The sequence below is a fragment of the Limulus polyphemus genome, unplaced genomic scaffold (genome assembly GCF_000517525.1).
Source record: "Limulus polyphemus unplaced genomic scaffold, Limulus_polyphemus-2.1.2 Scaffold6408, whole genome shotgun sequence".
Classification (NCBI taxonomy): Eukaryota; Metazoa; Arthropoda; class Merostomata; order Xiphosura; family Limulidae; genus Limulus; species Limulus polyphemus.
In genome coordinates this window covers 11643-28056 of record NW_013672018.1, presented here as the reverse complement: position 1 = coordinate 28056, position 16414 = coordinate 11643, and the positions used below count along the sequence as shown (strand labels likewise).

Sequence of the window (16414 nt, the reverse complement as noted above, 5' to 3'; positions counted from 1 at the left end):
GCGAAATTCAAAAAACAAACAAACATACACAAACTGGTTTCATAAAACTGCTAGACTACTGATATAACTTACACAAACTGGTTTTTATAAAACTGCAAGACTGTTGATATAACTTACACAAACTGGTTTCATAAAACTCCGGGAGCATTATAAAGTGACGGTTAATCCCACTATTCGTTGGAAAAGAGTAGCCCAAGAGTTGGCGGTGGGTGTTGTTGTCTAGCTTCCTTCCCTCTAGTATATCACTTTAATATTAAGGACGGTTAGTACAGATAGCACTCGAGTAGCTTTGCGCGAAATTAATTAAAACATAATTTAAATAGTTTTAATTTGCAGGTAATAAGGATTCGGTATCATCCTTCGAGCACGAAACACCTGTCTCTTCGAAGCATCAAAGGGTAAGTTTAGTCAATAAAATGTTATGTAAACCTGGCAGTATAGTATTGGAATGACTACCAATATTAGTTTTCTGACAGCTTTTTTCTTCTACCCAGAGCAAAGCTTTGATAAATATGTCACTAAATTATAAAAATAACACCCTGAATTTCCTAAAGTCCAAAATGAACTTGTAAGGTTCTGAATATCTGCCTTCGCATTGATTCAAACCTAAATATCTAACTTCGCATTGATTCAAACCTAAATATCTAACTTCGCATTGATTCAAACATGAATATCTGACTTCGCATCGATTTAAACTTGAATATCTGACTTCGCATTTATTCAAACATGAATATCTGACTTCGCATTGATTCAAACTTGAATATCTGACTTCGCATTTATTCAAACTTGAATATCTGACTTCGCATTGATTCAAACATGAATATCTAACTTCGTATTGATTCAAACTTGAATATCTGACTTCGCATTGATTCAAACTCGAATATCTGACTTCGCATTGATTTAAACTTGAATATCTGACTTCGCATTTATTCAAACTTGAATATCTAACTTCGCATTGATTCAAACTTGAATATCTGACTTCGCCATGTACGATATTTAATATAATAAGTTAATAACTTTTATAGAAAAATTAATGCGGAATATGGTTGGGTAGAAGGAAATACCATATAGATAACTAACATATAATAAATGGAACAAGTGGGATTGTCAGTTTTCTCCTTTCGATCTTCTGTTTCGTCATTTTTGTTTTTTTAGTTTATGTGGTACAAGTTTATATTTTTTTCGTAACTGAACTTCAGACTGTTTGTTATCTTCTATAAAGATGAGGACTGGCACAGAGTAATTATAACTAATTTGTAGGGGAGTATGGGATTGATTATTTGGAAGTTTAATTTTTCACACATTTTGGGTTTCTTCGTTTCACTACCTTATCGAATGTTTTTGTTCACATAAGTATGATTGTGTATACAAGCGTATACTTTCTATCGAATTGGCATCTCCACAGTTGGTTTAAGTTTCATATTTCATGATAACAATGGCGTGTTTGCGCTGACTCGTACTCTGACATCGAATTTTATTAAGACAACTTTTTAAATCATGTATGTAGAAAGGATCAATTAGAGATTACAGAAATACATGAAGAATATCTACTGGTTATTGCAATTACCGCATTTTTTACTACTAATTCTTGCAAATACTATATTTTTATATCCAGCGGTCACGTGACGTGATACATAAGCATCTTTCCCACATAAAAAATCAAATTGTGTTACTGAGGCTTGTGCACTATTGCCGCAATTTCTGAAAATCAATTTTCAAACAGATAATTTGTTCAATGATACAGGGCCAACGTTTCAAGGAAGGGATTATTCAACGCTCTCTATGAAACTGAAAATACCCACTTCATACATTAGTGCACTTGAAACCCACACCATAAGCCAATCAGGACCAAGACCCTCATCCAAAGGGTGAAACCTATGGCTATAAAAGAGAACTCGTTGACCTCAAAATGTTCTTGCAATAAACCTTGACATATCCCCCGATATTATTAAAAAGATCGTGAACAAGGTTTTAAAATTGACGAAGGTTCACAAACTAACAACACACAAGTTTCTAGCCACACCCAGTGTCTGTTTCCGTGAGAACAATGGCAGACAAAACTAAAATCATAGACTATTCATTATGACTATATACCTGTCAACTCCTTCATTGCAGCCCCAATTTAGATTGTTCGTTTAAGTAAACGTACGTTTTGAAATTGTAGAAGAGTTTCAAAAGAGGATTGGGGCACAGAAAACCCATTATGTAATTTAGTTTTCTAGAAGAGTATCTTAAGCACGATTTGGGTAAAACGTTTACAATTGTAAACAAATTAAGTTTAGAACCAAACATTGACGAAAACAGGAGTTAAACTATCACCTAGCATTATTCAAAACTGGTCCTTACCTGTGCATTATCATTCACAATTACTAACTCAACGTAACGCTTCCTTTCGTTGAAAATGTTAAGTTGGTCTCGTTGAGTTTCTCGACGACTCTGGAAAAAAATAAGATGCTTGTAAAAAAAAAATCTCTTTGTAACTAGTAGATCAGAACGTGATACTAAAAATAAAACTAATGCTTAAAATTTAGTACAACAACAACGTATAAGATATGCTAGTACTGAAGACCGTATTTTAAATCACAATAGTTATGTATGTATTTCTGCATTGGCCCTGCAGTGACGTCTCCACGGGGTCGGAGAAAGACAAACAATGGGCTATCCGTGATTTGCCCACCACGGGTATCGAAACCCGGTTTATAGCGTCGTAAGCCTGCAGACTTACCGCTGAGTCACTGGGAGGTTATAACTTTGTCTGCACTCAACAACAACCAAACCAAACTCTAGAGTGTAAAGCTGCAGAATGGGATATCTGTGCTCTGTCTGCGCCACGGGGATCAAACCATGAATTATTAATGCTGAGCCACCAGGGAACTTTAATTATAAAATGTAACACACTATTATTAAAAATGTGCAAGAAATCTCAATTACTTAGTGAGAATATATATCACTGTGATATTCAGAAATTAAATTAAAACAAAGCAATCTTAACAGAAAGATATTTTTACACTACGGTGAACATTTATCAATGAAGGAATTTCGTGTTTTGCTGATAAGAGCGTGATTTTAATTAAGCTGGACACACTGTATATTCTATGACGGTAAAACAGACAAGTACTTGATGGAATCAGTAATTAGTAAACGTTGTGTATTATAGAGTGCTGTTTAAATTATTTTTTGTGCAGAGATGCTAATATTACATTATAGTATTATCATGATATGTTCGGCTGCTGCTAGGTAAGTGGATTGTTTGTTTGTAGTTAAACACAAAGTTACACAATGGGCTATCTGTGCTGTGCCCACCACGGATATCGAAACACGGTTTTTAGCGTTAAAAGTCCGCAAACTTTACGGGGGGAGGTAAGTAGTCAGATAAATAATCCCCCACGTCGGTAGATATTTTGTGGTTCATTGGTGTTTATCACACGTGTTATGTAACATCAGCTTCATTTTTGGAGAAATAATATATATATATATATCTTTTTAAGTTTAGAAAATGGGGGAGTAACAAAGAAGCTGTATACGAGCGCACCAGACAGGTGGCGAACATCCTAAGTGGGGTAAGTATAAAAAGAAACAAACTTTAAATGTATAAATCCTCCCTGAATGTGAATTGTTTTCGATATTTAAAGCAGAACAAATCAGAAAGTGATTTTACTAGAGCAACGTGCATTCTCACTCCGATATCAGTGATATATGGTTTAATTTTAACTTTTCTATTAATTTAGTGTTGCTTAATTTGTTGTTAAGCACACTAGGCTATCTGTGCTCTGCCCGCCGTGGGTATCGGAACCCAATTTTTTACGTTATAAGCCCTCAGACTTACCGCTGAGACACCGGGGGGGGGGGCTGTTGTTGCATGAATGAGTTTACTACATTAGTCACGTAAATGTATTATTTATATTTAAATGATAACTATACAAATTATATTGATAAATAGAACTTTAAGCAGGATTTTGAGTTGTTGTTGTTGCCTTGGGTCACTATTGTAGTTCTCTATAACTTCCAAAGAGATAATTATGAATATTTCCTCAGCATGTTATAATTGGCTGTATTAATAGCAAAACGAAGTTTTGTGCGATATAAGTTTTGCGTTAACCCTAATTTTAATCTGGTTTTCTATTATAGAGCTGTAACTAGACACTGTAAATGTTGTAGTTGTTTGCCAGAAAAAAACAACAACAACACACTAGTTTACTTGTTATGGGCTCAAAGCCAATTTTTGGCTAAGACCGCTGTCTGTAAAACAAGCTGTTAAAAACTAAAATGCATAATTTACTGATGATAATTATATGTCTTGCATGAATAATTACGTTACACAGAAACAAAATGTATAATGAATCATTATATGGGTGTTTGAGTTTAACTATTTTTAAAGTTAGGTTACTTTTTACCTGCCTAACCCTGAGCAATACAACCCTCAACCTTTCATCTAACAAAGTGTATATTAGATCTTAAATATTATTTATTAGTCTGAACGTACTGTTAAATACAAATGTGTATATCTTGTTTTTGGTACATTAAGATCTATGTAATATTCGATCAGAATAATGCACATTTTGGCCACTAAGATATTATATGTATTAAATTCACTTAAGAAATGATTAAAATCGCTCACTTTGTTATTTTTTCCCATTATATAACTTATTTTCAAGTTTCAGAACATTTAGGTAATGTAATATTTGTAGACTAATTGACCATTCTGAAAAACCACAAGGTGACTTAACATGTATAAAGGCTTAGGAAATATTTATTTAAAATACCCCTGTATTTAAAATGTTATTAAATTTATATTTGATATTTGTTCAAGATTTGTTTTTGTTTTTTTTTGGAAGGGGGGGGGATTGAGGAAACCTAAATCTCCATTTATAAAAATTATGCTTACATAAAATGTATTAAAACACTCGGTTTTTCTTGAATAGATTTATTCCCCATTGAACATCGTCATATGTTTAGTGGGGGTTGTTATCTGGTCGGAACGTGACGAAATTCAAGTCTCCAGTGATTCTGGGAAAACGCTCGAGAACTTCTCCAAATACCGGCGGGAAAGGCTGATCAGAATACAACCCAATGATAATGCTCAACTAATCACGTAAGTTGTTTGTTCGATTCTTTCGAACAGTACAAAAAATAATAATAGTAACAAGGCTGACAACGAGCAATTCCACCTACAGTACTGCAAGCACAGTAGCTGCCCGGGGCCCTGCACTATGGGGACCTGCATAGATATTTTTTTCTATGAATTATACTTAAAGATGAAGTTGAAAATCCAAAGATCTCATGGTTGACCCGTTAAAGAACACACTACAACATTCCGTTGTGTAATATCCATCGCGTTTTTTCAATGCCGAATACTATTAGCCCCCTCCACACACATACACACACACACACACACACAGACCCTATGTAATCTTACTTAAGGCTCCGCAGTGAGCGTCTAAGACTTCTGTTATCCTTATTCGTTTGATTCTTCAAGTTTTCTCTTTCATGTTAACAAGCTTCAAACTATGTGGTAAAGAGAATCGCACTTAATATGCTCGAGTCTAATACCTCTGATTACTACATATATAGAGACCTCCAATTTTGTTTACATGCATAATTAGTTTTTATTACATAAAAAGATACCATGAAATATGTTACAACAATAACACCTGGTGACGAAAAATAACACTTAAATGTTTCTCTATCTCAGAGGTATAGAGTTTGAAGATCAGGCAGTTGGAAAAGGGGCCGTTGGAACTATTTGTACTTATCAACATTCAGCGGGTGTAGTAATGGTAAGTAGGAAAACCACTTATTTAATTAAAACATTTATTATGTACCTCACGCTAATTATACACTTTGAAGACATGATAAATACTGTAAAATTCTTAACTTTTCTTTTGCATCTCTAGATTAATCTTGTTAATGCAGAAAATATTACTGAAATCATAGTTCTTGTTAGTATGTAGGGATGGGCCGGGACAAGAAATTCTGGTGAGTGTTACTATTATTATTACAAATTTAAAGCCGCATTATCCTTGTCCCGGCCCATCCCTACATACTAACAAGGACCAGGATTTCGTGTCCCGGCCCATCCCTACATACTAAGCACTACCGCGCAAAGTGATAAGTTTGTTTCAGCTACGTTACCATAACAACCAAAATATCAAATTGTTGTTTGTTGTTATGTTAAACTTATATTAAACTTCATTACCCGTTCAAGCCGTCTCCAAACATTATTAACCATAATATGAATTGAGAGAAGAAACACATCTGGACAGATTGTTTATTGGAGATATTATATTTGTGTGAAGGCCGTATTATTAGCGAGTATGATTACAAGTGATTGTATGAAAAGGCTTAGTTTTAAGAAGAAAGTCTGTAGACCTAAATGATGGCTTATATTTCCTAATACTCAATAATAGTAGTTTTCGACTTTTATAAAGTGTCGATAAAACTTCATGAAAATAAGGGTAGAAAACGCTTAAATATTTTACGTCATCAGGATAACGTAAAATAGCTTAGAGGTATTTTCCGTCAATCAGTAACTTGTAACATTTTCAAACCTTTATTTAATGCTTGAAGTTTACAGTTGCCCAATTTCTAGGACTGTACATTTCAGTCAGTAACAAAAAAACCTTTTTTGATGTGGCATAAAGGTTGAAATCCATTACATATTACATAATAAGTATGTTAGAGTCTACGTGAAATTATAGGATTTGTGTACTCTTTTGTTGAACAGTGACATCTAGAGAGAGAATACTAAAACCCGGAATCACAACCGGAACGCATCATTATGGTTAGCACTGGATATGGTAAAAATAGTGTTGTCGACATACTGTTATACATTCTTCTTGACATTCGCTCATAGTTTATTAACTATCCTAACTCCAGGCTAGACGCCAGTTTTTCTGTGGCCCTGATGCAGGGTATTATAATGGGTCTCCATATATCTTAGTTCAGGTTTATATGCAATATATAAAAAGGACAATGTATTTAAAAAAATAAGTAAGAAATTCATAAAAAATAAATTATATAATTTATTAAAAACTCGGATATTGAAAGTTTTATGGGTGCCCTGGTGCAATGTGTTTTTTGCACCCCTATAGCGCTAATACTACCTATTCCCATGACATTTAAGCAAACTCTTAAGTGATAAAAAAATGTGTTTACGAAGAGTTTTAATGTCACACAACAGACAATAAAACGATAGATATAACTAGTTCAATTTCCGAAAACATAGAACGGTTATAAAACTCTCGGAACAGACTCTAATAGATCAAAGAAATACCCGTATACAAGTTAAATATATTTTTACATCTTATACTGACAACATGGGCATTTTTATTAGCAAAGAATGTGTAAAACATGTTTTTCTTGGTCCGATGTCTTTACTTTAACCCAGCTGCACATTCCGTTCACCAGTATACATGTGTACTTTCGGATTAAAATCACACTAGTTAGGAGGAAAGAACGATTCAAGGGTAATTGTTTTACCATTAATTATCATGTGGTAGTACTGAAACACTTCATGTTAACACTTAATAGATCAAAATTCAGTATTGTTTCCCATAACTACTAACACCTAAAAAACCCGGGACGGACCCATTTACCTAGAGCAGCTATAAAACGCTCTGAATAGACTGTAATCATCCAAATAAATGTCTCAGCTGGAGCTAAGTATATTTTTACTGCGTCTTTCTGACACTGCCTTCTCAATACACATGTCTATATTTATAAACTCGATGTGTTTTATAGTAGCACCAAGAACAGCGTGATCTACATATACTTTACGATATGATGAAAAATGCAGTGTTAAGAGAAAGGTATTTAACACCTGATGAATTACTTATTTCAATTATTATAACCTGTTTTGCAAGCTTTATATGCTGTCTGTTTCAGGCATTTGAAAACTTGGTTAATTATGTCTTTGGTGTATATAATGTTGAGTGCCATGACTTTTATAAACGTAATTATTTATCAATCACAGGTAGTTAACTTCGTTAATGAGTTTTTGTAAGGAAATATATAGATCGGGTTTTTCTACAAATCTAAGAAAACTATTAAAATAAAGTTATAGTTAGTACAATCCCAGTATTTTAAAGGAATGTTAATAATATTTACACACAGAATAACATTATTTGGTATTTGTTTCTTGCTCCTTCTAGTAACACCATAACAACAAATGTCTGATTATTTATTCACTGATTTTCGGAATTCATTAATGCAATATGTTAGGTCGTTCAATAACACAGGATTTAATTGTTGTTCTTTTCTCTTGTTGGTTGGTGATAACAATTAAATGATGTGTTATTGAACGATCTTCTTTTCTCTCGTTGGCTGGTGACAACAATTAAATCCTGTGTTATTGAACGATCTTCTTTTCTCTCGTTGACTGGTGACAACAATTAAATAGTGTGTTATTGAACGATCTTTTCTCTCGTTGGTTGCTGACAACAGTTAAATCCTGTGTTATTGAATGATCTTCTTTTCTCTCACTGGCTGGTGACAACAGTTGAATCCTGTGTTATTGAATGATCTTCTTTTCTCTCACTGGCTGGTGACAACAATTAAATCCTGTGTTATTGAACGATCTTCTTTTCTTTCGTTAACTGGTGACAACAATTAAATAGTGTGTTATTGAACGATCTTTTCTCTCGTTGGTTGGTGACAACAATTAAATCCTGTGTTATTGAACGATCTTCTTTTCTCTAATTGGTTATTATCTTATCACTCTACGGTTATTCTGTATTTTATCTCCATAGTGTATACATTTAACCTGAGTTAACATCGGCATTTCATTTTATCTCTCTCTCGAAGTTTTGAAAATAATAAATTTCATTCAGCAACAAAGTTATTTTTTCTTTGTTTTCTCAGGACCACAATGATCTGGTCGGCTTAGTAGGGTCAATCATGGCTCATGAGTTAGGACATAATTTTGGAATGCAGCATGATAGAGTAGAATGTGAGTGTCCTGAATATCAGTGTGTCATGTCGAGTATGACAGGGTAAGTAAACTAAATAGCTCATTGTTTGCATACCTCAAAGTTGTTACATACTAGCAAACTATTACCAGAATAATTTTCCCCGAACAATAGGAACCGGAAGTTGAAGTACTTCGGATCCCATTCCACGACTCTTGTTACAAACTAAATCATTGTAACTTAAATGCTTGAATATCATTTTTCATATCACTGGCTATCATTATTAAGGGAAGGGTTTTGCAGGACTTGTAAATATATATACATATATGTCAACAATAGATGAGTAATTAAAAGAATGTCAAATATTGGAATAATAAACAAATTTAGTTCTCAGTTTTTTCACTGTGACAATAATATAAGGCTTTGCATTTGCCTGTTTCTTGTAATAACATAAGAACAACAAGGGGATCATTTTGACCTTCAAGACTACCCTCGTGAAAAAGAAAAGTAGAAATGATTAAAACTCATCCTTTATTTCACAAGAATTCATTCTCCTCTTAAGCTCCTGTTACATGCTGACTTCCTTTATTTCCAATATTAACTCATTCCATTAGCCAACCACCCTTTTATAAGAATAAAACTGTCTTAAATAGAGCTAACCTGTCTTTTCCAGACTTTAAACTTGTGTCCTCTTGTTCAATTTTCGTTAGGTTACAGCACAAAAAAGTCAAGGGCCTTTATCATATCCATCTCTGGATAATCTAAACTTAAATAAGATTGCCCATTAATCTTCTCTTTTCGAGAGAAAGTAAGATAAGAGGTCTTGTACTATCCCTATATAAGACAACCATTCCTCATCAAATGGAGTAGACTGGGTACATTAAACTTTGTGGTAAGTCATCAAATTGAGTAGACTGGGTACATTAAACTTTGTGGTAAGTCATCAAATTGAGTAGACTGGGTACATTAAACTTTGTGGTGAATCAAATCTGCAGATGATATTACACTCGTGTATTTCTAGCTGTATAGAAGATATTAGAGTAATAAAGACTGACTTGCATCTTACATCCACATAAGAAGTTTGTCAAATCACCTTTAAGAAAGAAAAAATAGTACCTTATTGCAAGAGATTCAGAGGAAGACTACTAAAATAATTCCAGAGATAAGTCATCAAATGGAGTAGACTGGGTACATTAAACTTTGTGGTAAGTCATCAAATTGAGTAGACTGGGTACATTAAACTTTGTGGTAAGACCACAAAGTTTAATGTATCCAGTCTAATCAATTTGATAACTTACCACAAAGTTTAATGTACCCTGTCTACTCAATTTGTTGACTTATCACAAAGTTTAATGTACCCAGTTTACTCAATTTGTTAACTTACCACAAAGTTTAATGTACCCAGTCTACTCAATTTGATGACTTATCACAAAGTTTAATGTACCCAGTTTACTCCATTTGATGACTTACCACAAAGTTTAATGTACCCAGTCTACTCAATTTGTTGACTTATCACAAAGTTTAATGTACCCAGTCTACTCAATTTGTTAACTTACCACAAAGTTTAATGTACCCAGTTTACTCAATTTGTTAACTTACCAGAAAGTTTAATGTACCCAGTCTACTCCATTTGATGACTTATCACAAAGTTTAATGTACCCAGTTTACTCCATTTGATGACTTACCACAAAGTTTAATGTACCCAGTCTACTCAATTTGATGACTTATCACAAAGTTTATTGTACCCAATCTACTCAATTTGATGACTCACCACAAAGTTTATTGTATCCAGTCTACTCAATTTGATGACTCACCACAAAGTTTAATGTACCAAGTATACTCAACTTCTTTACTTAACACAAAGTTTAATGTACTTTTTCTATCCAATATACCTCATCAACCCAATATGTTGAACAACTATAAGATGTAACAAAGTTCATCATCAAAACATATATTATTACTTTATCTAGGTGTTTTGACTTACTGTAAAATATACTATGCCTCATCTAACCAATATGTTGATGTGAAACAAATTTTTATATACCTTATTTAACTAAAATGTTAACTAACTATAAAGTCTGATATAACATAAACTCTGTATATTGACTTGCCTTATAAAGTAGATGTTTTAAATTTTTTTATGATTTGTCTTAAAGTTCAGCTTGTTTTGTCCACCCATATGCATGTTGACTGACCATAAAGTTATATATATCTCATTTATTTGTTATATAGTATTACTTACCATAAAGTACATTAAAATAAATGATAATTCCAGGGTAAAGTTTAAGAGAAAGTATGTATGCCTACAGAGTTATTCATTTCTCATGTATTAACATTTTTTAGGAAATCTTCAGCATCAATTTAACTAATCTGTCTTCACAGTATTACAGCTGTACCCAGATACTGGTCTTCCTGCTCCAAAGATGATCTTTTCCAAACCTACCAACGAAAAGTAGATATGTGTTTGTGGAATGTTCCTTTACGCAATCATTATTCCAAAATATTCAGTAGCTTCAAAAAAGAAAAATTCTAAATGTCACTTTTCAACCCATAGAAACATTTTTACTCAAGATCCAAAAGTATTCTCTCCAAATGCCTTTTTTAATCCATATTTGCATTCCAAAATACTTAGTTACTCACAACTCTAAAGCATTCTTACTAAATATCTTTTTTTTAGCCACATTCTAATATACTTGGTTACTGAAAACTCAAAAACACTCTTCCTAAATATATCTTTAGTTCTACAAACTTTGTCTTTAACTTTAATTGGGGATTAAGTTTCAAAATACTCAGTAAGTCAAGATGCTAAAAAGTTTATTCTAATTACCTCTTTTAATCCACAATCACATTCCTCTCCTTCATCCAAAACTCCATCTCCACAAGCCTGATATTTGACTTTTATACATCTACAGTGATGGTGACCATGGATTAAGAATGGGCATTTGGATAAAATAATTTCAGGTTTTGAGTAACCATTTTGGAATGTAATCATAGTTTAACAAGAAGTACTTAGGAAGAATGTTTTTTGGCTTACAGTTACTAAGTCTTTTGTAATGTAACTATGGTTATATAAAATAACTTAACTTGAAGTTTTTCAGATGTTGAGATGCAATTTTAAAATGTAATTACCTAAATTTTGTTTAACTGAGTTTTATTTCATAGTCCACAAAGTTTAATAATAAGCATTGTAGCCAAATGTGTTTCTGGTTTCCAGTAACGCTAGATTGTCGCTTGTTTATTGAATGTAATTCTCAAATGTATTAATTATGAGAGGTTAGCAAGGACATTTTTCTCATATATATATATATATATATGTTTGTTAGAAAATAGAGAATATTGAAAAACTTTGTCAGCTTTTTTAAAAGTGTTACTAAAGGAAAAAAAAATATTTTGCTACTTGTATAAAGGTTTTATGCTAACCCTTAACATCCAGAGTTATTACTTGATAACAATAAGAAAAGAAAAACATCTACTCATTTTACATGTTTTGTTTTTTCTCTGCATTTGTGATTGGTTATGTAACGAGTAGCACTCTTGTGGGCTTAATTGTTGGGGTTTCAATTTAAACTGCTCCTTACACCAAATTTATTTATTTGGAAGATATGTCGTGATGAGTGGAGCCGCAAGTCACTAACTCGAGGTAATTTACAGTTAGAATAAAGGAACAGAGTCCCAGACCAGCATTGAACAATTATAACAACATTTATTAATCATTTCTAACTAACATCCAATATAAATCAAAACTTCGTTAAACATTAAACACTTCTTAAACACTGTTAATCGTTATACACTTTGAACTCCATTATATAGGTGGCTTCCCAAGAGTACACATAGATACACTTCTTCTTAGTTTAACAATATTCCTTTAAAATTACTTACACTAACCGATGAAGAGAGAAACCATAAACCATACTTACAATAGAGTTGGGTTGTTAAATTTGTTGATGCTTCTGAACTTCACTGCAGGTACAACACCACTCTAGAGAACTTCTGAACTGCCAGCGGAACTGATTTTTCAGCCCCAGACATGGGTTTATAAACCATAATTTCTTGATATTCTCTCGACTATCCAAATAGTATCCAGCATTACCCGCAAGTAGTCCTGCCACTCTATTGGTTGCTTTAGGGGGATTCCCTGGCTAATCCAAAATCATAACCCAAACTCCCAAGTAATTGGTTACTGTTATGTTGAGTTAGCTGGTCGCCTATTTACTTGTACTGCTACACCCATGTCTTGTAAACAATATTACCTCAAAGTACAGCTTTTGCTTGTTAACTACAACTTTTTTTGTAGCTTTTCTAGTGCTAATGGGTTATCGTCAGTAATTCATCAACATGTCATGGGTGCTCATGCACTTATTTCGTTTCTAAGCAATGTTTTTACGTAACTATGCCCCTGACCTTGTTAACCCAGCTTCCTAGTTCTTAGTCTTATTTCACAACACAGGCATCTCCTTGTCACATCTTTTTTTACATGTCTGTGTCCACTTATACTTGAAGAATTGTTTTACCTTCATTCTTAAGCTCTTTTCAATTAATAACATCCTGAAGCAATTGTAAAATTTCCTCAAAAATATCCAATTGCTTCAGTTATGAATGAACTCAAAGTAAAGCAAACAAAATTAGAAAATTACTTTATAAATAACCTCCAAACTCAGGACCTTGTAACCTTGCTCTTTCATTAGCAGGTTTTTGATTTATCTGTTAAAAATAACTCAATAACCAGTCCATGTAACAATAACAAATTTGTTTTATTTCCTCCTTGACGTTTTTTACAGTTTTGTTTAAAGATGTGTTAAGACTGAGTATTTACAATACCTAAGATGGGGAAAACTCTTTTACTTGAGGGCATTTGAAAACACAATAACTCAATAAGCTCAATAACTAACACAGACCCAAAAATATAAGCATGTACTAACTCATTAACTCTACCAGCTGTAAAATTACTTGCTATCTTTTGATAACTCAGTTTCATTGCAAGCTTACTTAGACAATTATCTATCCTTGTTCTAGATATTTTGCAAATCCTCTAATTCATTAATATTCTAGGACTAACTTGATTTTAATATGATGTATCCTCTAAATTAACATTTAAATTACAATATTAAAAACATAGCTTATAACAGTATTAAAAATTAAGAAATCAAACTTGTAGATTGGATTGGAATAATCTTTCAACTTAACAAAATTCAAATCTTTATTAATTTCTTCCATACGTAATAGGTTAAAAAATATATTTCAAAAAAGTAAAGTAGAAAAAAACAAAAAATAAATAAAATGGATAGTAACAGGTGAAAAACAAAGATATGAATTATTAGAGAAAGGGGTCCTGTTATATTTGGAGCGAAAACACACAAATTTATATTTCTTAAAAATTTAAAAATGTATTAATCTAATGCATAGATGATAGATCTATCATCTAACAAATTTTATAAATTATTGGGGAAAAATATTTTCTAATGCAATTTTGTGTTTGTCAATTATTAGCATAACATTTCAATTTTCATAGCTGTATAAGGTATATTAATTATATAGATCTAGGGGCCTAGAGCTATGTATATAGATGATCTAACCTTAGGTATAATAATAATAGATTAACGTAATTATTTAGATAAGAATCTGTAGAAAAAGCGTTCACCCGCTGGCTAATAATTCAGCATAGATTTGCACTCACACGTAGACCTAGGACGCTTGGCCTATAGTAATGATCTTATCTAAATTATTATTATTAGATCTAACTTAGTTATATCATCTTTTATACAGATTCTTACACTTACCTGCTGGCAAATGGTTCATCAGAGATCTAGTAGACCTAGTCCGCCTAGCCTGCTAGTAAAGTTGCGTTGTAAACACGCGTACTTGTAAGTTGTAACGTTATTATTAGGCCTATACATACGATTGTTAACGACCGGTTCGTGGAGGTCATTAAATTCTAAGAACAGGTTCGCACGAACCGGTGCGAACCGGCTGAATCCCACCACTGCGGCTAGCGCAGATAGCCCTCGTGTAGCTTTGCGCGGCATTCAAAAGAAGCTATAAAGCGAAACGAATAGTGGGATTGACCGTCACATTATAACGCCCCCACGGCTGAAAGGTCGAGCATATTTGGGGATTCGAACCCGCGACCCTTAGATTGCGAGTCTAGCGCCCTAACCACCTGGCCATCCCGGGCCGCTTCTTCAGGAGCGTTCACTAAAACACAAATCGAAACTGACAGTACAAAGCTTCAAATGTCATCAAGTCGTTTGCTTTTAGTATTAATATGTCTTCTATTCACTAATATGCCCTACAGAAATTAAACAGATAGATACTTACTTTGTTATTTTATCTGGATCTCCTGAAACTCCTTTAGTCCAAAATTTTCTATCTTTTTTAAGAAGTAGTAGACTTTTATATATATATTTCATGCACACCTGCTCATTTACTTTTTGTCCCACATTCTACCGTCACATTTTTTCGTTCTCACAAAATATTGATAAGACTAATTGATTCTCTTAAGTGATCTAACCTTCAGGCTTTGTGAACATAGAGAATCCTCGAAACTCACGTGAGAGGTCGAGAAGCCTGTCCTATCTGACAGGATTAAAATAATATTTCCATTCAAATTGCAAAAGAAATTAATTCTATGTTTCATTTAGAGTCTCAATGCAAGTCGTATAAAAATTGACTCTCAATGTATAAGTAAGTATGACTCTCAATGTGTAAGTAAGTTTGATCCTCAATGTGTAAGTAAGTATGACTCTCAATGTGTATTTAAGTATGACTCTCAAGGTGTAAGTAAGTATGACTCAATGTGTAAGTAAGTATGACTCTCAATGTGTAAGTAAGTATGACTCTCAATGTATAAGTAAGTATGACTCTCAATGTGTAAGTAAGTTTGATTCTCAATGTATAAGTAAGTATGACTCTCAATGTGTAAGTAAGATTGATTCTCAATGTATAAGTAAGTATGACTCTCAATGTGTAAGTAAGTTTGATTCTCAATGTGTATGTAAGTATGATTTGAAACATATTTGTATTCTAACGATAATCGCCAAAATATTCCAAGTTTCGTGTGTTAATGGTTTTATTGGCCCAATTGCCATTTCAGTAAGCAATAGCATTCAAGGCATGTTTGGTTGCAGATGGTGACTACTCGAAAAGGCTTAGGTTAAAAGAAGTAGATTTATTTATGTCTTTCATACATACACCACAAGGTCGTATTAAAAATACCCCCTCCAAAAAAAAAACTTCCACTTCCAGCACTCAGGTCCGTAGTCAAAATACCCCCCCCTAAAAAAAACAAAAAACTGTCACTCCCAGCATTCAGGAACGTAGTCAAAATACCGCTCCTAATAAAAAAAACAAAAACTTTGCCACTTCCAGCACTCAGGTCCGTAGTCAAAATACCCCCCCCTCCTAAAAAAAACAAAAAACTGTCACTCCCAGCACTCAGGGACGTAGTCAAAATACCGCTCCTAATAAAAAAAAAACAAAAACTTTGCCACTTCCAGCACTCAGGTCCGTAG

The 16414-nt window shown here is 33.2% G+C and overlaps 1 protein-coding gene across 1 annotated transcript in view; it reads left to right on the top strand.

Moving 5' to 3' along the window:
• The first annotated feature begins 3555 nt into the window (after positions 1 to 3555).
• The window catches only part of LOC106473692 (disintegrin and metalloproteinase domain-containing protein 19-like), a 23079-nt gene continuing 10220 nt past the window's right edge, over positions 3556 to 16414 (top strand). The window contains exons 1-5 of the mRNA XM_022402090.1: positions 3556 to 3560; positions 4923 to 5092; positions 5693 to 5777; positions 8860 to 8990; positions 11289 to 11413. Coding sequence (XP_022257798.1) covers positions 5775 to 5777; positions 8860 to 8990; positions 11289 to 11413 — 259 coding nt within the window. The 5' untranslated portion in view covers positions 3556 to 3560; positions 4923 to 5092; positions 5693 to 5774. The remainder of the gene's footprint in view (positions 3561 to 4922; positions 5093 to 5692; positions 5778 to 8859; positions 8991 to 11288; positions 11414 to 16414) is intronic.